A 27261-nucleotide genomic window follows, 5' to 3' on the forward strand; every position below is an offset into this window, starting at 1 on the left:
AGAAGCACAGGTCATAACCTGGACTTGCATTTAGCATCTGAAGTGGGGCAAGGAACTGTCCTGTGGGGCCAAGCCCTTAACCTGGGGGATCTGATGGTATCTTTAGATAGCAGGTGCCAGAATTGAGTTAAATGTTAGGAGTCCACATTTTGTAACGAAGTACTTGATATGCGGAAAGCCCACACATCTGGTTTCAGAAGTGATGTAGTGTTGTAGCGGAGTACTGAGAGTAGAGGTAACACATACAGGAGGAAGTGTGTTTTTTCCTTTACAATTATATAGTAAAACTTCCTGATGCCTTGATCCCTCTGTGGGCAATCAGTGAACAAGTTGTGAGCTAGTTTTGTAGAATTATCAAGGACTGTCCCCTCCCCACCACCACTGGATCCTCACGATATCACAGAATCACTGTTCTGGTTTTAAGGAAAGGGGTTTAAAGACTAAAGCAATTGAGGGTGCCTGGGTAGCTCAGTCGGTTGAGCCTCCGACTTCAGCTCTGGTCATGATTTCACGGTCTGTGAGTTAGAGCTCGGGATCGGGCTCCGTACTGACAGCTGAGCCTGGAGCCTGCTTCGGATTCTGTGTCTCCCTCTCTCTGCCCCTCCCCTGGTTGTGCTCTCTCTCTCTCTCAAAAACAAATAAACATTAAAAAAAAAAAAAAAAAAGACTAACGCAATTCTCTACAATACTACAATGCAGATGAGTGACTTACCCATGGTCACTAAGTGGTTAAATGGGATAATACGTGCATAGTGCCCGTAACAGTGCCTGGCAGACAGCGCTATCCACGAATTGGCTGTAATTAAGAGCACCACCAGATGTTCTAGCTGCAGCCTCTTACCATCCCACAAGGCTCACTGCCTCTTGATTACAGAAAAGTCCTCTGAATTGACTGTCACAGTTAGGATTTTCACTTGTGTAATGAATGTCCCTTAACTCTGAGTGCGGTTTTAATTTACATTCTTACATTTGGCGTTTGGCGCCCTTTTAGCTTTAAAAAGAAAACACCTGCCCGCAATCAATGTTTTGGTAGGTTTTCCGAGGCTTTCTTTTTTTCCTGGTATAACTGTTCCCAATAAATGAACACCATCCTTGTTCATTTATTGAGAAAGCGGATAATGGGAATTCCCCTTAACTAAGAAACCGCCCCGGGTTAAAGCGACCACGACAATCCCTACCTCACCATAACTAGAAAGGCTCAGACCGCAACTCCACCCAGTCCGGCAGGCGTGGACCGTCATCCACTGACGTCACTGCGCAAGCCTGCCGCGACCTGACGCCAGAGAACGACCTCAGGCCTGTATGGAGCCCCGCCCTCCCGATCGCCATGCTGGGTGTTCGCGGCGCGGGGCTCGCGCGGAGCCTGCGGGTAATGACGCAGGCGTGGCTGCGGGATTCCGGCGCGCTGGCCCTCGCGCGCGCGGCCGGCACGCCCCGCGCCAGGCACTGGCAGCCTTCTGCCGGGCAGGGACCGCGCAGGCGTCGGCTCAGCCTGTCGGCCGCCGCGGTCGTGAACTCGGCGCCCCGCCCCCTGCAGCCCTACTTGCGCCTCATGCGTTTGGACAAGCCTATTGGTGAGTGCGAGCGGACGCACCGCGGGGATGTGGGAGTAGGGGAGAAGCCGGAGTAGCGGAGAAGCTGCCAGGCGGCCGATAGTCTCGGAACGCCCGGAGGGGAGGTCCCTGAAGTGGCTCGCGGGCCTTCACATCCCTCTGAATCCTGAGTGCTCGGGACGGGCAAAAAGTTGGCCCTTGTGTAAACAGTGAATCGAGCGGAAGTTCCGTTCTTGTGTCCCTTTTTGTGCACAGATTTACAATATCGAAACACGTCCACATTCATTATGTTTGATCCTTCCTGTAATTCTTTAAGGCTCCCAAGGCAAAAACCTGGAACTGTTATTACAACTGAGGGAAGCAGAGCCAGACCAGGTGAACCTAGTTTTGATGCTGAGTTCTAGCTTTGCCCTCCACCACCCGTTAACACAAAAGATTTAATTCAGGTGAACGCAGCAGGTACAGCACTTATGGACCGCCTGTCAGCTAACCATCGCCTCCGAAGATTTCCGTGACCTTCCTATCTAAAATAACATCTGCCACCTCATGCTTTACACCTGTACCTTCCATTTTCCTTCACAATACTCACCACTAACCTGATGCATTTATTGGTTGATCGAGTCTCCAATACAGTCTAAGCGCCACAAAAATGGGACATTTCTGTCTAGTGCCTCCTACATAGCTTGGCAATAGTATCAAACCAATTCTGACCATATCACCTAGCCTCAGGGACGGAAAGAGCTATACACACCAATTTCAAGGAACTCCTAGTCTTGGTGGAAAAAGACAAATTATTGGGTGAGCTGGGAAAGAAGGAGATCAAACGTTAGTGGTACAGATGGCCAAGTGCTGTAGGAAAAGGAGTAATTAGTGTGGATCTCCATTGTTAGAAAGTGTCAAGAGCAAATTGTGTCTCAGAGACAGGTAGATTTTGCAGAGGAGATATCTTCGTGGTTGGGGGAAATGTTTTTGCAAAGACTCAAGGGTGGAGAGTTGGAACATCAAGAGTATGAGTTGATCTAGAATGGCAGGTGGGTGTAGAAAATACTGGGAGGCGAGGCTGGATAAGAGCTGAACCAAAGAAGGATGGACAGTGGTGAGGGAGGGGCAGAGCTTAAACTCCAGGTCATCTAAGATGAAAGCATTTGCCATTGCAATGCAGGGAAATACATTCAGATGCCTGGATGCATTCACTCCACCTTGGCCTAGCCAAGACCCAAATGTAGGTCTTGCTTGTGGTATTCTAGGTTTATGCACTACTTATTTGGGATCGGAGCACTAAGAGTTACGACGATTAGCTATTAAAGTATAAAAGCAAATTAAATAATAGGGACAGTCCTGCCATCATGACCCCTTGCATTTTGGGTCCAGATACAAGTTGATAGGCATAAATTTCCAAGCCTAGGTCTAATCTAAAGCATAACTATAATTCTGTTTTGGTGTCTGACGGAGCTGCAGTGTAGGCTTACAGACATCCAGGACAGATCAACAGCTGCCATTATTCCCATATCCATAAACCTCTGGCTTTTTGCATTAGTGGCTGACCATCCCACCACATAAGAGGCTAGCTACATAGTTGTTCCAAGTAAAGCTCTGGAATCAGACCTCTTCTTTTCTCATCTATAAAATGAAGATACTGATAATATGGACTTTATAAGGTTGTCATGAAAATTATTTTATATAAATGTGTGTTGAGTCCTTAGAACAATGACTGGCATAATAAGTGCTCAAGAAAATGTTTGGCATTAATACCTGAGAAGAGGGAATTGGAGAAGACTGGGGTAATAGTTATGTATGTTAAGAAGATACCAGCTTGCACGCTCTAGTTCTAAATAAAGTGATAATTGTAGGGTTTTTTAAGACTATTTACTAATAGTACTGTGTTGCAATTCATTCAACAAACACTTTTTGAGCCCTACTGTATGCCAGGAACAATAAATTGACAGAGTTTATAAGTTTGGTATTTCTTTATTTAAATTCTTCTTTTGTGGGGTAAGTTTTATGTTCATTGTTTTACTTTGCTATAGTTGATTTGTTTTTATAAACCAAAGTGGGTTTCATTGTTTTTCAGAATGGATTGCAGCTTCTTTCAGATGTGTCACAAACTATAGTATTCCAGAAAGTTTCAGCAGGTGGCACTCTTTACACTAAATTGATGGTGTAATTTTTGTTTCACTGCCTTTATGGGTAATTACGTTGTCTTGAAGATAATATGTAATTTAGTAAAGTTCTTGGAGTCAGTTTACACAGGCTTTTTGGTCTGCCCATTCTGCCCACACCTCTCAGAACTTGCTCATTTTGTTTCATCTCCCAGAGAATTTTTCCTTTTCCTACAATAGGCCTTTCTTTCTGTTTGCGTCCTCATCACCTCTGCATCCTTTTTCATGGAAGAGAGAATAAGGACAGTGTAATAGGGAAGAAAGGAAAGAGCTGTTGCTGAGAATCAGGAGCACAAAGGAGCAATAGGAACTTAAGTGTTTGTAGAGATTTAGGTATACTGAGTTATCACTCAGCATTGACCTTGGATAGACTAGAACCAGACCAAAGTCTACAAACCTAACTTTACATGTCAACTCTGCCACTTTTTGCCTTTGTGACCTCGGGCAAATTACTTTTTCTGTGCTTCAGCTTTTGTATTTGTTAAGTGGGTATATTGAAAATAGTGCCTATCTCATAGGTTTGTCGTGAGAATCAAGTGTTCCATGACAGCACATAGTAACAGCTGTATATTTGCTATTACTATTTTTATATTCATCATCACTAGTATTGTTTTCTCCTAAGAACTCTGAGAGGTAGATATTCTTTCCCCTCATTTGTACTCAAGGAAGACTGAACCTTAAAGTTTAGTATACTTTAGTGTCCAGCATCACTCCACTTATTAGTGGCAGACATCAAACCGAATGTCTGACCTTCCCCTTGATTATAGAAACCCCCCTCATCCATAGGGATGCCCTACCGGTTCCTATAGGTAAATGCCTATAGTACCTATAATATAGACTGATGGCAAAGGAAGTCTTGTTCCTGACACAAAATGCTATAGGTGATTACACATCTTTTCTCTCCAGAATTCTTTTTTAAATAGACTCATTCTCATTGCACCAGGAAAATAATGCCTTTCAAGTGGTATTCTTTTGTTTCAGAGTAACCCTGCCCCTCTGAGCTGTCCTCTTAGGTCCAGGAAAAAGGAAGTAGTTAAACCCGTTGTTTCACTTGTTTCACGTAACCTCTCTGTGCATTTGTTTCCTCATCTGTAAAATAGAAACAGTAATAGAGTTTACTCTGTAAGGGTGTGGTTGAGGATTAAATGAGTTTGCATGAATAAAGCATTTAAAACAGTGGCTAACATTTCCTGAACCTGCAGTAAATGTGAGCGGTTGTTGCTGTTGTTTTATAAGGGACACACCCAATACGAGTCAGTCCCAGACACCCTGAACCCGAATTTGAGTCTGGACTCAAATTTCTTGTTTTCAGCCTCTCCTTATCTTTTCTTCTGTGTCCTCCCTGATCCCTCCCCCAGTGACTTGGGTGGCACTGTTTTATGCCTTTATAGGACCCTGTATTTGTCCTGTTTTTGAATTGATCTATTTTGTTGTTGTTATTTGTTTAGTTGTATTTCTTCCTTTTCATTTATAAGCTGTGTGAAGGCAGAAAGGCTCTCTCTTTTAGTCACTGTTGTATTCTTAGTTCCCATATGTGCTTTATAAATTCCTGTAAATGAATAAAGGTTAAACTTATGAAGCATAAATATGATTATAGGCACTTTGTCATTCGGCCATTTTTGTATAGGATCTCACCTTTATTTAGCCACATCCCTTTTTCTCGTACGTGGCTGAATTGGGAAGGAAAGCTCAGAATTTATCTTAATAGGCACCATAGCCAAACATTTGTTGAAATATTTTCTTTTGAAAGTAGAATATCAGAGTTCACATGTGAAGTCTCCCATCTGTAGGGTCTATTTGGTTTTAGCTTAATTTTGTCTAGCTTTTGGGCTGTGTGCCAAGAACGAATCCCATTTGTGCATGTAGCTGCAAAATATTTAAAAAACAGTAGGCTAATGATCTCCCTCCCTCAAGCCTATTTTATTTTATTGTGCTAACAACAGTAAAGAAAGTTTTACTAACTTTTTTTAGAGGTAATGCATGCATATGACACAAAATTCAGAAAGTGCAAAGACGTAGAATGAAAACTAAGTCTTCCTCCCCTGTTTCCCAGCCACCCAGTTCCCCTCCCCAGAGACCAATATTATTATCAGTTTCTAATGTATCCTCCCTGACACGGTCTATGAACATACTGACATTCAAATACATGTATTTGGTGAGTGGGGGTGAGCGCACACAGGGTAAAAATTTTTTGGTTGTCCTCCAGATGGGTTGGACCACTTGGTGACCTCATGAGAAATGCGTATCAGACACTTAGGGGTGTGTGGTCAGACTTTGGGTTTTGCCCATCTGACACGTGAAAAATGTTATCTCAATGTAATTTTGATGTGTATTTCTCAAAGGTGATCTTTCATATAAAGAAGAATCATTTGTAGTTCTTTGTGAACTTTATCTTTTTTGTCTGTTTTTCCATTGGACTAGTGATCTCCTTCCAGTTTCTAGGAACCCTACATCTTGGGCCGAAGATTCCTTTGTGATATGAGTTGTAAATTTATTTTCACGGTTTTGTCATGTGTTTTTGACTTTGTGTTCTTTACTTCTCTGGGATGTAGTGTTTAAACTAAAGACAGATAACTAACTTGAATATGCATCTTTTTTGTCTTTTATCTTTGCTTAGGAACCTGGCTGTTGTACCTGCCATGTACTTGGAGCATTGGTTTAGCAGCTGAACCAGGTTGTTTTCCAGATTGGTACATGTTGTCCCTCTTTGGCACTGGAGCTGTTCTGATGCGTGGAGCAGGCTGTACTATTAATGACATGTGGGACCGGGACTATGATAAAAAGGTAGTTTCTTGGGGCGCCTGGGTGGCTCAGTTGGTTGAGCAGCCGACTTTGGCTCAGGTCATGATCTCGCGGTCCGTGAGTTCGAGCCCCGCGTGGGGCTCTGTGCTGACAGCTCGGAGCCTGGAGCCTGTTTCAGATTCTGTGTCTCCCTCTCTCTGACCCTCCCCCGTTCATGCTCTGTCTCTCTCTGTCTCAAAAATAAATAAACGTTAAAAAAAAAAAAATTAAAAAAAAAAAAAGGTAGTTTCTTCCCGGAAAGGAATAGGGAGGCTCCTCTCAATTCTGCAGAGTAACATGGTGGCATCACTTTCGACAAAAAGCAAAGGTTTTTTTAGTGTACTTTAGTGTACCAGCATAATAAGTGCCATTTTTCAGTTGAATGGCGGGTGTCGCAAAGTGCAATGTACTTCCTTTCTCGACAGGAGCAGCCATGCAGGCAGGGTGTGTACTTCATTTTTACAAAATGAGTTAGAATTTAGAGGGCCAAGGTATGGATGTGAGGAGTGAAGGAAAAGTTCATCCTGAACCTTCGGGGATCCAAAACAACCATCATTCTTTCCTGTAAGATATATATTAGAGTCATGGGCACTTGGGTAGCTCAGTAGGTTAAGCTTCCAACTTCGGCTCAGGTCGTGAGCTCACAGTTCGTGAGTTCGAGCCCCACTTCGGGCTCTGCACTGACAGCTCAGAGCCTGGAGCCTGCTTGTGATTCTCTCTCTCCCTCTCTCTCTCTGCCCCTCCTTCACTCATTCTCTCTCTCTCTCTCTCTCTCTCTAAAAATAAATAAACATTAAAAAACAAAGTTACTCAGGGCACCTGGGTGGCTCAGTCGGTTAAGTCTTGGACTCTTTGATTTCGGCTCAGGTCATGATCTCACAATAGTGAGATCAAGCCCCACTTAGGCTGTGTACTGACAGCGTGGAGCCTGCTTGGGATTTTCTCTCTCCCTCTCTCTCTGCCCCTCCCCTGCATTTTCTCTCTCTCACTCAAAATAAATAAACTTAAAAAAAATTATTATTCAAGAATGGCAAAATTAAAAGTAAACCACAGAAGAAATATGTGGGATACAAGAGGCAGTGGTAATCAACTACACAGGTGCCTGAGTCACTCCGTTGGTTAAGCCACCGACTTCGGCTCAGGTCATGATCTTACCACCTGAGTTTGAGCCTCATATTTGGCTCTGTGCTGACAGCTCCGAGCCTGGAGCCTGCTTCAGAGTCTGTGTCTCCCTCTCTCTGCCCCTTCCCCTGCTCACGCTCTCTCTCTCTGTCTCTCTCTCAAAAATAAATAAACATTTAAAAATATTTTTTAGGATATATATTAGAGTTGTAACTATTCTTCTATAAATCAAATATTTATTTACTTAAAAAATTTTTAATATAATTTATTGTCAAGTTAGCTAACATACAGTGTGTACAGTGTGCTCTTGGTTTTGTGAATAGATTCCTGTGATTTATTGCTTACCTACAACACCCAGTGCTCATCCCAACGAGTGCCCTCCTCAATGCCCATCACCCATTTTCTCCTCTTCTTCACCCCCACCCCATCAACTCTCAGTTTGTTCTCTGTATTTAAGAGCCCTTATGGTTTGGCCTCCCTCTCTGTTTGAAACTATGTTTTCCCCTTCCCTTCCCCCGTGGTCTTCTGTTAAATTTCTCAAGTTCCACATATGAGTGAAGTCATGTGATTTTTGTCTTTCTCTGACTGACGTATTTCACTTAGCATAATACCCTCCAGTTCTATCCATGTCGCTGCAAGTGGCAGGATCAAATCTTAATTTAAACAAGCCAAGGAAGCCCCTGTTAGCATTTGCTGTGATTATTTCTTTTAAAAAATGCACAATTTTGTTATTATTTTTTCTCCTTAGAAAAATAGTACTTGTTTGTTTAATCTGAAAAATTCAGACAGTACCAAAATAGAAAGTATAGAAAGTACAAGTGTTCCTTATTTCCTCTCCCAAATGCCCAGAGAAACTTCATGTAACCATTTGATGCACTGTATTTCTCTCAATTATTTTCTATGCATACTCTAATGCGTGTGTATAATTATTTCTTTCTTCCTCAACAGACTGTTACTTTCTCAAGGGAAGCATCCATCTTGTTTGCCTTTTACCTTAGCAATTGTGCATAACAAGTACAAGATCATTCATTAAATCTTTGAATAAATAATCAAGTAAACTTTTGATTTATTTATTTTTTTAGCACTTTATTTATTTATTTATTTACTTATTTATTTATTTATTTATTTTTGAAATTTATTGTCAAATTGGTTTCCATACAACACCCAGTGCTCATCCCAAAAGGTGCCCTCCTCAGTAAACTTTCGATTTAGAAGAAAGCCATGGTGGGGGCCCCTGGGTCATTCAATCAGTTAAGCATCCTAGTCTTGATTTCAGCTCAGGTCATGATCTCTCAATTCATGAGATCAAGCCCTGCCTCCCGCTCTGCGCTGACAACACAGAGCCTGCTTGGGATTCTCTCTCCCTCTCTCTCTCTGCCCTTTCCATGCACGTGCGTATACTCTCTTGAATAAATAAACATTAAAAAAAATAATAAAGCCATGGTGAATTATATAAAGTGAATACTCTTCTATACATTTATATAAAGTGAATAATCGTCCCTAGTTTGCCTTTCATACTGGTCAGAATTTTGCTTCAGCAGGGCACACCTGTAATGATTTTTAGTTCATAAGAACGGTATCACAGGGGTGCCTGGGTGGCGCAGTCGGTTAAGCGTCGGACTTCAGCCAGGTCACGATCTCGCGGTCCGTGAGTTCGAGCCCCGCGTCAGGCTCTGGGCTGATGGCTCGGAGCCTGGAGCCTGTTTCCGATTCTGTGTCTCCCTCTCTCTCTGCCCCTCCCCCGTTCATGCTCTGTCTCTCTCTGTCCCAAAATAAAAAAAAAAAAAAAAAAAAAAAACGTTAAAAAAAAAGAACGGTATCATAATGTATTTTTTAATTCAAAAAAATGTTTATTGAATACTTGCTGTGCGTGAGACGCAGTGACAGGTTTTAGGATTGCATGGATGAGAGACAGTATTTCTGACCTCACAATTTCATGGTTACACTACAGCAGCACTATCGTGAGAGTGGCGTCCACAAGGGAACTTACGGAAGACCACCTACCTCAGCCTAAGAAGCAGAGAGAACTTCTTTCCAGGGGCGTGAACTTTGAACTGTGTCAGAACAAGATGGCAAAAAAGGGTGGGCTGTAGGGCGAAGGTCACTCTGTGCAGAAGGAACAGTAGATACGGAGGCATGGCTGTAAGATGAAGTACAAAGCTTAACAACTGGAGCATTGTGGTTGGTGTGTGGCTGGAAGATAGGATAGTGGCAAGTGGCAGGAACTGCCTGATAAACACATTTCTGTCCCGCTGGCCCCATTGGGATAGGTTAGTCCATGCCAGGAGAAGCATGCTTGGTTGATTTGGGGTTCCTACACCTGGTTAGTTTTTCCTTCTGCATGACCATAGGATTGCAGTTTCTGGGATGTATCGCTTCAAAATAGTTCTTGAACGTGTTTAGAGCAGCTGATGTCAAAGTCCTGGCTGTAGTATTTTACTGTAACGTAGAGTTTTGCAAATGTGAGTTACTCTTGGGGGAAACTGGATAAAGGGCATATGCAATCTCTATATTTTTAAAAACTAGAGATTTGGCGGGGGGGGGGGGTTCTTTTGTTTGTTTTTTAGATAGAGAGAAAGAGCAGGGGAGGGATAGAAAGAGAGGGAGAGAGAGACTCTCAAGCAGGCTCCATGCCCAGTGCAGAGCCCGATGTGGGGCTGGATCTCATGACCACGAGATCCTGACCTGAGCCGAAATCAAGAGTCAGATGCTTAACCAACTGAGTCACCTAGGCACCCCAAAATGCAGAGATGTTTTTAAAAACTGAATATAAATCTACAGTTATCTCAAAAGAAAAAGGTTAATTAAAAAAATATTCAAACCAACCAGCTTTTAATTAACAAAATAGAACGATTTTAGTTTCCCTTTAAGTGATTTTTTTTTCTCCTTAGGTAAAAGGTTATTGATTAGGTATATCTCCCCCATGACATTTTTCTCTGATTAGAAGATTCCAGTTTCTATTTAATTAAAAAAAAATTTTAATGTTTATTTTTGAGAAAGAGAGACAGAGACAGAGTGTGAGCAGGGGAGAGGCAGAGAGAGAGGGAGACATAGAATCCGAAACAGGCTCCAGGCTCCCTGCTGTCGGCACAGAGCCTGGCCCGGGGCTTGAACTCAGGAACCGTGACATCAGGACCTGAACCGAAATTGGATATTAACCAACTGAGCCACCTAGGCGCCCTGAGTCCAGATTCTGTATAGACATATAACAAAGCTCTTAAATGAGTATTTTATAACTATTAAAGAGATTTTGCTAACATGACTTAAAATGTTATTGGGGGGTGCCTGGGTGGCTCAGTTGGCTCAGGTCATGATCTCAGAGTTTGTGGGTTCGAGCCCCGTATCGGGCTGTGTGCTGACAGCTTAGAGCCTGGAGCCTGCTTCGGATTCTGTGTCTCCCTCTCTCTCTGTTCCTCCCCCGCTCATGCTCTCTCTCTCTCCTTCAAAAATAAATTTTAAAAAAAGACATTAAAATACTATCTGCATCTCTCTTTTGTAATCGAAATTCTTTTCTAAAAAATTGTTGTTCAATTTATTTAAACTGGAGGAAAAAAAATCAGTTCACCCATTTCTCCCATTCCACTAGCCCTTCAGCCTCTGGCAACCACCAACCTGTTCTCTTTTTCTATGAGCTTGAGTTTTTGTTTTGTTTGTTTTAGATTCCACATGTAAGGGAGATCATACGGTATTTGTCTTTCTGTAGGACTTATTTCACTGAGCATAAAGACCTTGAGATGCAAAATGGCAAGATTTTTTTAATGGCTGAATTGTATTCCATTTTGTGTATATGTGTGTGTGTACCACATTTCTTTTTATCCATTCATCCATTAACAGACACTTAGGTTGTTTCCATATTTTGACCATTGTAAATAATGCTTCAGTGAACATGGGAGTGTATATATCTTTTTGAATTAATGTGTTTGTTTTCCCTAGATAAATACCCAGAGGTGGATTCCTGGATTAGAGGGGAGTTCTATTTTTAATCTTTTGAGGAGCCTCCATATTGTTTTCCACAGGGGGTGTGTCAATTGACACTCCTGCCAACAGTGCACAGGAGTTCTCTTTTCTCCACATCCTCGTCGATAGGTGTTATTTCTGTTATTTCTTGTCTTTTTGTCTCTTAGCCACTCTAACAGGTGTGAGGTGATACCTCATTGTGGTTTTATTTGCATTTCTCTGACGATTAATGATGTTCAGCATCTTTTCATGTGCCTATTGGCCATCTATATGTCTTCTTTGGAAAAATGTCTATTCAGATCTTCTGCCCATTTTTTATTTGGATTTTTTTAGGTTTTTTTTTTTACTATTGAGTTATATATGAGTTCTCTATATATTTTGATATTAACCCCTTATCAGGTACTTGATTTGCGAACATTTTCCCCCATTCAGTAGGTTGATTTTCATTTTGTTGTGGTTTCCTTTGCTGTGAAGAAGCTTTTTCGTTTGATGTAGTCCCACTTGTTTATTTTTGCTTTTGTCGCTTTTGCTTTTGGTCTCAGATCCACAAAATCATTGCCAAGACCTATGTCAGGGGGCTTATTGCTGTGTTTTCTTCTAGGAGTTTTATGGTTTCAGGTCTTACGTGCAAGTCTTTAAACCATTTTGAGTTAATTTTGTGTATGCTATAGGATAGGAGTCCAGATTTATTCTTTTTGCATGTAGCTGTCCAGTTTCCCCAGCACCATTTATTGAAGAGACTGTTCTTCCCCCATTGTATAGGGAATATACTACAGTCTTGGCTACTTTATCATAAATCAATTGACCATATATGTGTGGATTTCTTTCTGGGCTCTCTGTTGTATTTCATTGATCTGTTTTTATGCCAAAATCATACTGTTTTAATTATTGTAGCTTTGTAGTCTAGTTTGAAATCAGAAAGTGTGATGCCTCCAGCTTTGTTCTTCTTTCTTTTGTTCTTCTTTCTTTTGTTCTTCTTTCTCTTTGGCTATTTGGGGTCTTTCATGGTTCCTTACAAATTTTAGAATTGTTCTATTTCTGTGGAAAATGCCATTAGAATTTTAATAGGGATTGCATTGAATCTGTAGATTGTTTTGGGTAGTATGGACATTTTAACAATATGAATTCCTCCAGTGCATGAGCATGGGACATCTTTCCATTTATTTGTGTTTTCTTTAATTTTTCTCATTAATGTTTAGTAGTTTTCAATATACAGGTCTTGTACCCCCTTGGTTAAATCTGTCTCTAGGTATTTTATTCTTCACTGCAATTGTAAATGAGATTGTTTTCTTAATTTCTCTTTCAGATAGTTCATTATTAGCCTAAAGGAACACAACAGATTTTTGCATTTTTTTTTTAAATTTACATCCAAATTAGTTAGCATACAGTGCAACAATGATTTCAGGAGTAGATTCCTTAATGCCCCTTACCCATTTAGCCCATCCCTCCTCCCCCAACCCCTCCCGTAACCTTCTGTTTGTTCTCCATATTTAGGAGTCTCTTATGCTTTGTCCCCCTCCCTGTTTTTATATTATTTTTGTTTCCCTTCCCTTAGTTCATCCGTTTTGTCTCTTAAAGTCCTCATATGAGTCAAGTCATATGATATTTGTCTTTCTCTGACTAATTTCCCTCCAGTTCCATCCACGTAGTTGCAAGTGACAAGATTTCATTCTTTTTGATTGCCGAGTAATACTCCACTGTATATATACCACATCTTCTTTATCCATTCATCCATCGATGGCCATTTGGGCTCTTTCCATACTTAGGCTGTTGTTGATAGTGCTGCTATAAACATTGAGATGCATGTGTCCCTTCGAAACAGAACACCTGTATCCCTTGGGTAAATACCTAGTAGTGCAATTGCTGGGTCATAGGGTAGTTCTATTTTTACTTTTTGAGGAAACTCCATACTGTTTATCAGAGTGGCTGCACCAGCTTGCATTCCCACAGATTTTTGCATGTTAAAGGATGAGTTAAAAAGCTTGGCCATGTTGTCATGCTTATCTCATAGTTTCTTAAAAACTCTATATCAATAAAGATATGTTTGTGGCTTGGGTTTTGTTTAGTACATTAGATAATAAGTAAATTGCTCATATATTAAATGATAAGTTGAATTACTATTCGGATATATGGGTTAATGTGTTTTTTTGACATATATAATCTGCCAACCATGCAATGAACGTTAGGTCCATAAACATTAAAATAATCTCAAGGCACAGGTATTAATGATTTAATTTTATAAGCTGTGAGCAATCTGGTTTCATAAAAACCACATGGAATATGTTTTGATCATCATATTACATCATTTTTAGTCTTTTGATGGAGTGCTTGTTTATTTTCAGCTTTCGAATTTAGCTAGGTTAATTATTTCGAATTTAGCTAGGTTAATTAATTATCACCACTGAAGCAACAGTATAATCTGTGGTTAGTAGTGTGGTCAGTGGGACTAGACAGACTGTTCTACTAACCATCTGTGACCTTGGAAAGTTACCGAGCTTCTTCTGCCTCAGTTTTCTAAAACAAATGGCAGGAACTTGTGAGTGGCTAGAAGTCAGGGTTGTTGTAAGGATCCAGTGGTGTGATGAATACATAGTTGTCAGAATAGTGTCACATTGTGAGCACTCATGTACTAGCCGGAATAATTGTAACATCCTACAACAAATATAAGACATAGATATATTTCCAACTAAGACTCTAGGGACAAAATCAGAGATAAAAGATCCGATTCTGGCACTCAAACCAAGGTGAGTCATTGTAGCTTTTGACAAACTGTTGTACTGCACAGTGAGGCATGCTTATAAATTGGGTCAGCAAATTTTTTCTGTGAAAGACCAGATAGTAAAGATTTTAGGCTTTGTGGGCCATACCTTCTTTGTTGCAACTGCTTGATTCTGTTGGAGCACAAAAGCAGCCATATAACAATATGTTCGTTTCAATAGAATTTTATTTATGGATGCTGAAATTTGAATTTCGTATTATTTTCACATATCATAATACATTACTCTTTTTTTTTTTTTTTTAACTTACTTTCAACTGTCTAAAAAAGTAAAATCCATTCTTTTTACTCATGGGCCAAACAAAAATAGGCAGTAGGCTGGATTTGGCCCACAGGCCATAGTTTGCTAACCCTTGATATAAATCAGAATCAAAACAAAAATATGTTATATTAATAGTAGGTAACATTTATTACATACTTACATGCTTTAGACACTGCATTTACTGTATGAGGTAGGTGTTCTTAGTACCCCTTTCTCCTCTTCTTCTCCTCTCTTTCTGTTTTTCTTTTAGCAGGAAAGTAACCTAAGCCCAAGAGAGGTTAAGTAATTTGCCAAAATTCATACAGCCAGTAGGTGATGGAACACTGGGCTCTTGGATCCCAGATCCTGAGTTCTTCTAACAATGATGACAATTTTGGTTATGTTCTTTTTCTTTTTTTTAATGGTTCAGTGTATAATAATCACATTTCATGATCTCTACACAGGAAAAGAATAATGTATATTATTTGTCCAAATAATAGCTCTGTTCATATTCTTACATTGAGTCTGCTCTTTACATTTGGGTACAATTAATATTAGATTATAGGCGCATTCTTAAATAGCCTGGCAAAAGCACTCCCAGTTTCAAACCCAGATAATCTGTCTTCTTTCTGTATTTACATTTGATTTCTAATTGCAGTGCTTCCTGTAATCAAAACATTCATTGCAATTTCCTTTTTCCTGAGAATTATCATTATTATTGTCTCTCCTTGCTCTCTGAAAATTAGGCATATACTTGCTAATAAGCTGGGTAGCTAAATAGCCAGATAAGGAAGTTGCTTTGTTTTGTCTGTTTGGAGATGGAGATGGGAGAAGGAAAGGAAGTGGAATGAGTGGTGGGAATTTTTGGTACTTTTCAAAGCTGTTTTAAATATGAAGTTTTCATTTTTGGCAGTGTTTCCAATGTTGATTTCACTTTTTATTCATATTTTTGCTTTAGTGCTTGCCATGGCCATTCTCTTGATTGCATGTTTAAATCCATGATGGAACCATTACATGAGGCTAAGGTATCTGGTTTTATGTATTAAGGTTGTAAGAACAGCAAATCGTCCAATAGCTGCTGGAGACATCTCAATTTTTCAATCCTTTGTTTTCCTCGGGGGACAGCTGACCTTGGCACTGGGTGTTCTTCTGTGTCTGAATGACTACAGGTATAGTGAATGTCTCTTTCAGAATCGTGTATAAAAATCTCTCTTTTGGAAGTGGAGAAAGTAGAAATAAATAAAATAGAAATATCTTTGTCACAGAATTGTTTATTGGTTACCTATTGAGCATCTGTAAGTTAGCAAGTATAAATAAGTCGCCACATGTTGTAAAATCAGGAATGTTTTCAGCCAAAGGAATTGGAAGACCAGCATTTAATTTATCCTGAGCCACCATTATACTTTCATTGCATGTTCCCTGGGGAACACACGGCACCTTCATAGCTTTTCCGGATACGTACATGGATGTGCGTATATACCCTTATGTGAAATTTTTTTTATCCTGACAGTATCTCTAAAGTAGATAGAAGTAATTATACTCATTTTGCAAAAAAGATTAACTGGGTCTTTCCGAGAGTCATGTTCATTATCAATGACAAAGGAAAAAAAATGGAAGAATTCATTCTTATGTCTCTTAAATAGAGACAGAATTAAACTTTTGTGCGTCAGATGGCTGCTTAGAAAGTACTTAAATGAGAAAAAAAAAAAAAAGGACAAAAAATAAGTGTCACTTTATAGAAACTAGACTTAACTGCATACTTTGCCCTGATAGCATCACATGAAAATGCTTTTGGAAGGTCTGTCCTGAGAGGGCGGTGTTAGATGAGCTGGTGCCTAATAACATCTTATGCTGTCATCCTTTTATAGGTGCTTTGTGACCTTGTCCTCTTCTGAGGAGTAGCACCCATCGTGCACATAGGGAGGAGTGTGTTGACTCTGATTCTGTTTGGACATCTCCAGTAATCTAAAACAACATTTAGAGAGGCACTAGCATAGAGTGGGTGTTAAGTTGGACTTTGGAGCCATCCTGCCTTAGGTTTGAATCCTGCCCCTGCTACTGACTGGCTCTGTGACAGTCGAGAAAGTACTTAATCTCTTTGTGCTTTAGTTTCCTCATCTGCAAAAGCAAGTAGAATAAGACTGTCTGCCTCTTAGGTTTGTCGTGAAGATTATAACGAGTTAGCATATGCAAAGCAGTTAGAACAGCACCTAATGTATGAAAGCACTATATGCATTATTATTTTGTTTGGTTGTTTTATAATACTTAAAATACCTTCTAATCATCTTTTATCCTAATCAAGGTCCAGGAAAATAATTTTACGCAACAAAATATATAATTTAAGATCAATCATTTTCCAATTAGTATTATTACTGTTGTCTTATTTAGCAATTTCTAAGAGATGGTGACATTAATCTTTAATGTTTTTGCTTGATTTCAGTATAGCTCTGGGAGCAGCATCCGTACTTCTTGTCATCATCTACCCGCTAATGAAAAGAATTACATACTGGCCTCAATTAGCCTTGGGTGAGCTTGAAATAACTACAAGTATTTCCTTGGATACCCTCAAACTTCTGTGTGTGTGTGTGTGTGTGTGTGTGTGTGTAATGTGGCAGTGATAAAATGTCCAGTCAGTCATAAAGTTTTCTAAACCAAGAATAGAATTTGATATTTTAAGGGAGGGTAATTAGCCATTTTTATTGGCTAAGAAACCTTATATATTTATTAAGATTATCATCATTATCCAGGGGCGCCTGGGTGGCTCAGTCGGTTAAGCATCCGACTTCTGCTCAGGTCACGATCTTGCGGTCCGTGAGTTTGAGCCCCGCGTCGGGCTCCGTGCTGACTGCTCAGAGCCTGGAGCCTGTTTCAGATTCTGTGTCTCCCTCTCTCTCTGACCCTCCCCCGTTCATGCTCTGTCTCTCTCTGTCTCAAAAATAAATAAACGTTAAAAAAAAATAAAAAAAAATAATAATAAAGATTATCATCATTATTATTTCCTGAAATGCTTTTTTTAAAATCTGGTATGTCATGAAGAAGAAAATTAACAGATTTGACCATACCCTTCTCTTTAGGTGACTGACCTGGATGCCCTGAGCACTTGGAGGGTTGGGGTGAAAAGCACACTCAGGCAGGAAGGGTTAGTATGTGACAGCTTAGACAGCCCCTGTCTGTGAAGTCTTCCTTAGCCCTCCCAGAGAAAGTTAGCCAGTTTCGCCTCTGGCTCCCACAACACTCCGGAGTGGCACTTCCTCATTTCACCAGCAGTAACTAAACAAGAAGATGCTGGGGGCTTCCTCTGTCTCCCCAGTTATAAATAATAAATGCCTAACAGATAAAGCTTTCTTTACATGTGGATGGCCCACCACCTACCATAGCACCTGGCACGTCACAGGTATTCAATAAATATTTGTTGGTAGAGCAAACAAAAGACGGGTAGGTAAATCAAAATCTATTGCAAAAATACCTTCTACTAGAATAAGCTAGAATATTCCTAAAGGTATTCTAGATGCTTGAACCATTTTTTTCAGTGAATAAAAGAAGAAAGGGGGTTTCTGAGAAAAGACCTGTGGGACCCACTGAGTATGAGGTACCTGAGGGACTTGCAGGTAGAGATGTCAAGCAGACAGTTCCAGGTCCAGTCTGAAGTGTAGAGTCGATCAGAGTGCACATAGAGATTTGGGAGTTGTCCGCATGTCGATGTTCGTTTACAGTCCTCAGAGAGGATGGGCTTACAGAATGAATAAGTGTTCCCGTCTGTACTCTTGTTTCTGTCACTTATGGGAGAAGGAGAGTGATTAAAGGACAGACCACAAGGTTTTGGCTCAGCTAGGTCTAAGTTGAAACCCCAGCTTCTACCATTCGTTGACTGCCAGGCACCGTGCTAGGTAGGGGGAATGTTCTCGTGAAACCTCCTATTAGGGTGATAGTATTTTTTCTATTACCCGTGTTATTTGAATTGTCAATTAACCTCTCCAAACCCGTTTCCTTTTTTGTGCAGAGTAGCTCGTCACCACCACAGAGAGCTGAGAGAATTTCAGGAATCGACCTAGTAGCAAACAGTGCACAGAGCCTGATGCGTAGAAGCACTTGGTACATGCCAATGCCCCCTCCCCTCTTTGGGAGTCTAAAGTGTCTTTGCCCTCTCCCTCTGTCTCACCAATTGTAGGGTTGACTTTTAATTGGGGAGCATTACTTGGATGGTCTGCTATCAAGGGCTCCTGCGACCCATCTGTTTGTCTGCCTCTTTATTTTTCTGGAATTATGTGGACGCTAATTTATGATACTATCTACGCTCACCAGGTAAAAAATATCTTTTTTCTTAACTCTGGTTTAGTTTTTATCGCCGTTTAGGAACTTTATGAACCACATTAAAGGGAAAGTATGTTTTCTGAAAAGAAAATCATTCACACTTCTTTGGCACCAACAAGATATTTTTGTTTCCTGTATATGTATGTTTACCAAAGAGATCAACTCTTTAATTTACAAACATTTAAATTGTATATACTGTATTGCCAGGCACAGTTGAAAAAAAACCTTACAAATACTAATTTAATCCTCATAACAACCTGGGAGGGAAGGTGCTTTTGTTATCCTCATTTTATAGATGAGGAAACATGTGGAGGAGAACCATTCTGTGTCACACAGTTAGTGGATGGCAGAGCTGAGATTCAGACCCAGACAGTCTCTACAGTCTGCACTTTTAACTGCCACGTTCTCCTCCCTTCTGTGGAGGCCTCTACCAGGCAGATCTTTTTCCTAGTCGTGTGGGTAGTAAGCACTTTCCCATATTTTTTGTCATTACCACTCTAAGACTGCAGAATAATAATCCATTGATTTAATATGCCATAAATCTTTTTTTTTTTTGCCATAAATCTTTTTAATAATTTGTCCATTTGAGCCATTTAAGTTCTGAGAGTTTTTGCAATTATAAATAATGTTCTAATCACTAATATCTTTATGTGTTTGGGGATAAATTTTTAGGAGTGTATTACTTAGTTAAGGAATATAAACATTTTTATAGCTTTTGATACTGCCTTTTTCATACGGCTAATAAAAAAACCCCACTTTTGCTTTTCTTGATTTATGTTCTTAATTTTCCTTTTACATTACGAACTTTGAAACAGTTCCTTCTCAGTATTTTTCTGAAATGTAACTGTCTTCTCAATTATTTACTTGAAGAATATGTGTTGGTTCGATGGAATGTTTTCTGATATTCCAGTCTGGAATTCATCCTGCTTTCTTTCATTTACCCCTCTCCCCCACTGAGTTTGTATTGTCATGAAGAAGATTGCTAGGTCCCTAATCAGCCTGATTTCCTGAAGTGAAACTTGACTGACAGTTCAGAAGAGATGCCTATACTTTTCACAGTAATGTCTGGAACCAATGATGAGGATATCTGTACTCCAGTTAGATTCACTTCTTCAGTAAAACACCACATACTCATTCACACTTTGGTACTGCGTGTAATGAAAGACAGTTTGCACCTGAAGGTGCTTACAGTATGAAGGGAAAAACATACATTAATCCTGCATTTGTTGTTACTTGGATTTGGAAGCCCAAAAGATAGCCTGTCAGATAGCTATCTGGGTGCAGAGTTGGGCATTACAGCCTCTGACATCATGTGGCTGTAATCACAACAGTATGTGAAAGTTCTTAGAAATAAAATTGCTGGAAGAGATCGGGCAGGTAGATGGGAGTGTATCACCAGAATCGACCTTTACTTAGAGGATTTGATGGGAGAGGTGAGGAATAAACCACACTAGTAGTGAAATGTGAATAGATGTGGTCAGGTACCAGTGAAGCGTTTTTCTGCATCTGCGGCTTCAAGATTGAAACTAAAATGTACAAGAAGTTGTTGAGACTTGAGAACTCAGAGGGAAGAAGGAGCTGTGTAAACAGTTAGACTTGAGTTTTACTCTAATGTGGTCCGTGTAGAGTTAAAAGTCATTCATAGGGTGGTAAGCAATACAGTGACATGTAGCAATGTATAGAGCTGGAAGATAGTTTTAGCAGTGACATTTAACCTGGATTTGGCCTGCACATTCATTACTGATCAGCCTGTGTTTCTAAGTTACTGTCAGCTTTCACAGCGTATGTCCTTTGAAAGACCGTTTCTTCTGGGGGGATAGGGGGAGGAAGATAAAGACCCTTTCTTCTGGAATTAGATAATGGTGATAGTTATACAACCAGAATGGTGAATTTTGTGGTATGTCAATAAAAACCACACAGTTTATTATTACTTTCTGATGTTAGGACAAAAGAGATGATGCTCTGATTGGTCTTAAGTCCACGGCGCTGCGGTTCCGTGAAAACACCAAGCGGTGGCTTAGTGGCTTCGGTGTGGCGATGCTGGGGGCGCTGAGCCTGGTGGGAGTGAACAGTGCTCAGACCGTGCCCTACTACACTGCTCTGGCTGCTGTAGGAGCCCATCTGGCACACCAGGTTTGACCGTTTTCTTACACTTTCCCTCATTTTTCCTTGGATTATAAATTGTAAAAACTATTTAAACAGAAACAACCTCTTTGTTTACCAAGCAACGTACTTCTTTAAAACAAACAACTACTTGGCTTATACTATCTTGAACCACCCCTTCCCCTGCCTCAACATATCATCTAAAAAAGCTCACTGTATTAGTTTAGAGAAATAATCTAAAACTAAACCTAGATTTTTTTTTCCCCTCTGATTTTTCTGGAATTACTTCTGATTGATGTCTGGGAAAATTTCAGCTATGTCTGAAGGTTGTGGGTTGAGCTGAATTGCTCTGAAACCAAACTGATCAACATAACTGTACTTTCAATATGTGGGCTGCTGTGATGGTTAGCAAACTAATCATTCATAGGGATGGGTTCCACTGGCATTAGCAGTCAAGGCCAGATAGGACATGAAGTGCTCACATGTCAGACAGAATTCTGCCTACATAGTGGGAAACTGTCATTTCAGCGTGTTCAGCCACCACCCACAAGCTTATATTGGGATCTACATTATTTACTTTTGTAAAATGAATGAACCAAATCTAATTTTAATGAAGTAGGTTGCTTGTAAATGGACTCTTTTTTTTTTTTTTTTCCTTAAAACTTTCAAGTTTATTTATTTATTTTGAGAGAGAGAGGGAGAAAGCAGGGTAGGGGCAGAGAGAGGGGGGAGAGAGAGAATCCCAAGCAGGCTCTGCACTGTCAGCTCAGAGCCTGATGTGGGGCTCGAACTCACGACCTGTGAGATCATGACCTTAGCCAAAATTAAGAGTCAGACGCTTAACCAGTTGAGCCACCCAGGCGCCTCTAAATGGACTCTATTTTTGTATCAGTGTTACTGTTACTTTCTTTGAATGGATTCAAAAGGGTGTTAGCCTCTCTGTAGATGATCTGTTTGATACACATCGTTGCAAATTACTTATCAGTGTAAACAAGACTTGCATAACATAGTAAGAAGGAAACCAAAACCTAATGTCCACAAAGTAAACCTCATGCTGTATCACCTTCATGGTTTTCCTCACAATGAAATTTTAAACGGTAGGAATTGGTGATTCTCCAGAATTCTCTAGATTTCACCATTTTCCTCCTCAGAATTTCTTAACATCCCCTTTTGCTCATAACACAGCACTGTGGGGGTTGTCACCATCAACTGATTGTCTGGCCAGGATAATGGATGTTTAGCCATATTTAAGCACCTGGATATTAGTGGACAAAGGCAAAAATTACGAGGGCAATTACAAATACTGTAAGCAATATTTAAACCCATCTTGAAATTCTAAATTGCATTTGTGGTCTTCTATCCAGTCCTTGCCACAATATTTTAAGATGGACATAGACTTCTAGTATTTGGAAAAAAAGAAATCATGATGATTTGAAGTCTGGAGGCCACATAATAAAGAATATTTGGGGAAATGAGGGATGCTAACGGTTAAGCCTAGGAATGAATAAGACAGGGACATGACACTTTTTTGATATATTTGCAGGACTGCCGTGGAGAAAAAGGCATGTATTTGTTCTAGGTCACTAACAGCAGGTCTAGATTGCCAGATCCCCTTCTCTATGTGGGGATGGGAAGGAGATTTCCATATGCATGGGGGTATTTTCAGTTATCATAAATAAACTCGGCGGGGTATCCACAGTCATTTAGTGAGTGAGGGTCAGGTATGTTAAATACCTTTCAGTGCTCTAGACAGCCCTGCACAATAGACTTGTCCTTCCCAAATGGGATTTGTTCACCTGCTGGGAACCATTGCTCCAAAGAATAACGCTAGAACTGGAGGGTAGGAATTGTAGGAGGCAGATTTTAGATCAGTGTAAATATTTAGAGCTTTCTAATTAGTTAGAACTAAAAATAATGTGGGTTGCCTTTCAAAGCATTCATGCACCCCTCAAGTGGAAGTTTTTAGGACACAGCTTAGATAATACCTAGCCAGTGAGAGATAACGGTAGATTTTTCTACACTGGAAACAGTTTGGGGTACATTAAAGGCTTCCCGTTGCTTAAAATCCTGTAAGAGAGTGCAATTTTCTTCTCTGTACTGATGTGTTTATTTGTGATGCCAGAAAATTTATATTAAATACTAATGCAGCATTGTGATCTTCTCTTACAGATTTACACTCTAGATATCCACAGACCTGAGGATTGTTGGGATAAATTTACCTCCAACCGAACACTAGGACTAATAGTTTTGTTAGGGATTGTCCTCGGGAATTTGTGGAAAGAAAAGAAGACAGATGAAGCAAAGGAAAGTATGGATAGTAGAATAGAAAATTAGCAAATGAAGTGGATCTAGGAATGTTTAAAACAAATTTTACAAAACACTCTCAGGTCTTATTACCACATAATTAGATTTGAATAAACAGTCTTGCAATATGTTAAAGAATTAAGAACCACGAGATGAAGACGTACACCATATTTGCCTGGATTTAGTTCAAGTATTTTCTAGGAATATCCTTCCCCTGTCTCAGAAACCAGGAACTCTTTAGGATTTGAGTGACCTTGAGTACTTAAGTGGATGCATTCTAACTGCTCATAATTCCCATCTGCAGTTACGGTAATGGTAGGAGTTTGGGCACTTTAAAAGACACCTGATTTGTATCTCATCTAAATGAATGAATGTAGGAAAATGGACTTTACTTTTAGGGAAAACTAAAAGCTGGCAAGTTGGGGTTTATTGTGCTTTGTTATGACCTTTACTCACTGCCAAAAGCTGTAAGTTAGGAAACCATTCTGTTTTTTATATTTTAGGAGAATTTAAGTAAATAAAAGCTTTTATCTACAATATCCATACGGACTTCTGTTGTTACCAGTCCTGACATTTATTTCACACATCCGGTCTCTGGGTACAGCCATGGTAACCAAAATAGGCAGGCAGTCACCAGGGACTGTTTTAATTCCTGTTGATTTCTTTTTTATCTTACTTGATTATGATTTATAGGATAATGGCATATTGGTTAAATGTCCTAACAGTTTCTTCCCTTGCTGTCTTCTCAGCACGGCATATTCTCAGCACGGCAGCCAGAGTGATTTTCTTAAAACCTATACGAAGTTCTGTCATTCCTCTGCTCAGAACCTTCCAGGATCCTTTGAGGTCCCTCAGGACAAACCAAAACTCCTGTCACCTGTTAGGCCCTTCATGATTTGGCCTCATCTGAGACTACTTTCCCACACTCCTCTCTAGCTCCACTGGCTTCCTCACTGTTCCTCATCAGGCTGGTGGACTTCTGCCCCAGGGCCTTTGCATGTATACTTCCCTTTGCCTGGAATGCTGTCCTTGAATTATGTCAGTCCTTCACAGCAGGTCTTTTCCTAAATGTTACCTTCTCGGGCTTTTCTCAGCCACTGCTTGTAAAATTTCATAACAAATGCTACCTACACTTTGTATTTCCGTGTTCTTTATTGTTTTTTTCTCTTCAGAACCTAGCAGTATTCACCTAAAATATATTTTACTGGATTTAAGTGGCTCTCGTGGACCGTGGGATGTAAGGCAGGCGGCTATTTGTGTGTGTGGATTGTGGGCAGCAGTGAACACTAAATTGCATATTGGTGATAATGGTCGTGTTGGTAAATGTAGCTGACACACCAGGCAGGCCCTGATAAATAAGCACAGGAAAATGTAGTGAACTGTTTATTCAGCAAATACTGAACCACAGGAGTGTTTAGACTTAATAGAAGTAGCATCCATGATTCTACTCTGCTATAGCAACAGTGAGTTGAAGGGGAGAATAGAAATGTCCCCTACTTTTAGGGAAATATGATTAGCTCCTATGATTTGCATCTGAATAGATAAACTTTAAATCTGTTGATTTCTGGGTTTTGTTCGTTTTTACACAATTTTTCTAAAAAATGCAATAATAGAAATACGGAGTATATACAGATGGAGGGATGTCTTCAATATTGAAAGAAATGAGAAATGGAAAAAATTGAGCTTAGAAAAGGGTTATGCCTCTTAAAAATATACCAGTTCTCATAGCAAAAAATGTTGATTTCTGAATGCCTTTTCCCATGCGTGGGCTCTAGAAGAATGTTGGCCAGGATAAATGGTGGAGGAGCCTGGCCAATGGGGATCGGTGCTTAGCACAGAGAGGCCTGGTGTGGCATCCCCTACATTGTACCCTAAAGGAAACCTTAAAGCAGAATGCCTTTTGCATGTAGGAAAAAGCTCCAGTGTCTAAAAGGGGCAATAGTTCTGTTGAGAACTGGCTGTATAATTTGCCAAAGTCTATGTAATCTGTTCTGGACTAGCTACATAATTTGCAGATCAACCTATATTTTAAAATGCTTAGAATCTTAACCCATTAGCGCTGATCCAATTAACGGAGGGTAAGTACAACGTGTTTTGATTTTATTTTCCTAAGTTGGTTGATGAAAGTGAACATGGGACAAATCCTAGAATCGGCAAAGCTGCAGTCATTTGTGATAAATAGGAACAGGAGAATATAGGTTAAAATTCATAGATTGCCTTGCTCTCAAAAAGCTGCTTAAACTTAACAGAGTTATTTTGGTTCCTTTTCATTTCATTTCTTCTTTCTTCTCCCAGGTATAAAGCTGAAAAAGTAGTATTAATAAGTAAGGAGCAGATTGGGGTGGGGGAGGGGGGAGAGGAAGTAGATTATTAGCCTCTAAAATCATGGACTTCAAGCAATTCAGCATTGGAAGGAAGTGCAGCTGTCCTCCATCTAGTGATCTAGTGCCAGGGTGTCTGTCTCCCGCTTGGCCATGGCAGGTACTGTAACTTCAGATAGTGAAATTACCAGTCTTATTTTGGGAGATTCATTCAGTGGAGAAGGTGCTTGCCCTAATTTTCTGTTGCAAAATCGTTGTGAGGTTGTAAACAGAAAGACATGTGAAAGGACTTTGTAAACTGAACAGTTACCTAGTATGAGTTTATGGTGAGGGTAGACGTGGGATACGAGCTATAGAAAATTTCTATTCTATAGAAAATACAGAATCAAGAAATAACACGTCACAAGTGCTAGCTCTCCTCTTCCTGGACTTCGTGAGATCGCTCTATGCCTCTTCCAGATTGTAAAGCCTTCCACAGGTCACACCCTACTATTTCCCCCAAATCGACACACTCTCACCCACTCTTCGCTATCCACAGGCCACACTCATCTGCCCAGCTCTGCCATTGCCACTGTCCTGGAAGCTGGTCCATGACGAGGGCTTGGCCTTTGGAGCAGGCAGGCCCGTGCATGAGTCCTCCCTGTAGTATTTGCCAGCTGGAGACCTCAGGCAAGTGATGACCTGCCCTCCGCCGCTTCGTTCTCACCTGCCCAAACTGGGTAGTTGTAGAGTGTGAAACAGTTGGCATATATGTTAAAGCCTATTACGGACTGAATTGTATTGCCCCAGATTCATATATCGAAGTCCTATCCCCCAATAACTTGGAATGTAACCGTGTTTGGTGATGAGGTCAATAAAGAGGTTATTAGGTTAAAATGAGGCATTAGAGTAGGCCCTAATCCATTGTGACTGGTGTCCTTATAAGAGGAAGTCTGAAAACATTGACACTCGCACACAGAGATGACTGTGAAGGCACAGAGAGAAGATGGCCACTTAACAAGTCAAGGAGAGAGCCCTCAGAAAAAAACCAACCTTGCCCACACCTCGATCTCAGATTTCTGGCGTCCAGAACTGAAAAAATAAACTTGTTTTTTAAGCCATTCAATCCGTGGTATTTTGTTATGGCAGCCCTAGCAAACAATACAAAGTCCTGGTACTAAGCCTAGCATGGAAAAGACAACTCTTCAAATGCAGTTCACCTGAAAGCTCTTCCTTTTCCACCCAATCCTACCTTCTTGTCCTAAAGCACATGTTTTAGCCCTTAAAGCAATCCCAACAGTGGTAGGCTGAATAAAATCCTCCAGTGTCCGTGTCCTAATCTCCAGAACCAGTCTATATGTTACCTTCTATACTAACTGTATAGTATATATACTATATATGTATATAGTACATATATAGTATATGTATATATGTATATGTATAGTATGTGTACTTATATGTATATATATGTACTATATACTAAAGGGGCTTTGCAGATGTGATTAAGAAGAATCTTGAGAGAGGGCGGTTATCCTGGTTATCTAGGTGGGCGCACCGTAATCGCAAGGCAAGAAGGTCAAACGACGGAAGTAGGAAGTTAGAGTGAAGTAAGGGTGAGTCATGAGCCAAGGAATGCAGGTGGCTCTTAGAAGCT

At 40.3% G+C, this 27261-nt stretch overlaps 1 protein-coding gene across 2 annotated transcripts; it reads left to right on the plus strand.

Annotated features, from left to right (window-relative positions):
- Positions 1-1293: 1293 nt before the first annotated feature.
- On the plus strand, positions 1294-26952 carry COQ2 (coenzyme Q2, polyprenyltransferase). 2 transcript variants are annotated; one of them, XM_015542298.2, is made up of 7 exons: positions 1294-1574; positions 6330-6496; positions 15637-15758; positions 17030-17115; positions 18758-18891; positions 20845-21033; positions 23173-26952. In XM_015542298.2, exons 1-7 carry the CDS (start codon positions 1328-1330, stop codon positions 23335-23337), a joined length of 1110 nt encoding a protein of 369 aa, XP_015397784.2. In that variant the 5' UTR covers positions 1294-1327; the 3' UTR covers positions 23338-26952. The 2 variants fall into 2 exon arrangements, with proteins under 2 accessions (XP_015397784.2, XP_042840198.1); XM_042984264.1 differs by having other exon boundaries at positions 15715-15758.
- Positions 26953-27261: the final 309 nt, after the last annotated feature.

The sequence above is a fragment of the Panthera tigris genome, chromosome B1, assembly GCF_018350195.1.
Source record: "Panthera tigris isolate Pti1 chromosome B1, P.tigris_Pti1_mat1.1, whole genome shotgun sequence".
Taxonomy (NCBI): Eukaryota; Metazoa; Chordata; class Mammalia; order Carnivora; family Felidae; genus Panthera; species Panthera tigris.

What these genes read in the sequence shown, in the direction of transcription:
- COQ2 (XM_015542298.2), top strand. Translation starts at nt 1,328, where the DNA reads ATGCTGGGTGTTCGCGGCGCGGGGCTCGCGCGGAGCCTGCGGGTAATG. An exon ending in ACCGGGACTATGATAAAAAG is followed by an intron (nt 6,497 to 15,636) that starts GTAGTTTCTTGG and finishes TTATGTATTAAG; the next exon opens with GTTGTAAGAACAGCAAATCG. An exon ending in GAGCCCATCTGGCACACCAG is followed by an intron (nt 21,034 to 23,172) that starts GTTTGACCGTTT and finishes CTTCTCTTACAG; the next exon opens with ATTTACACTCTAGATATCCA.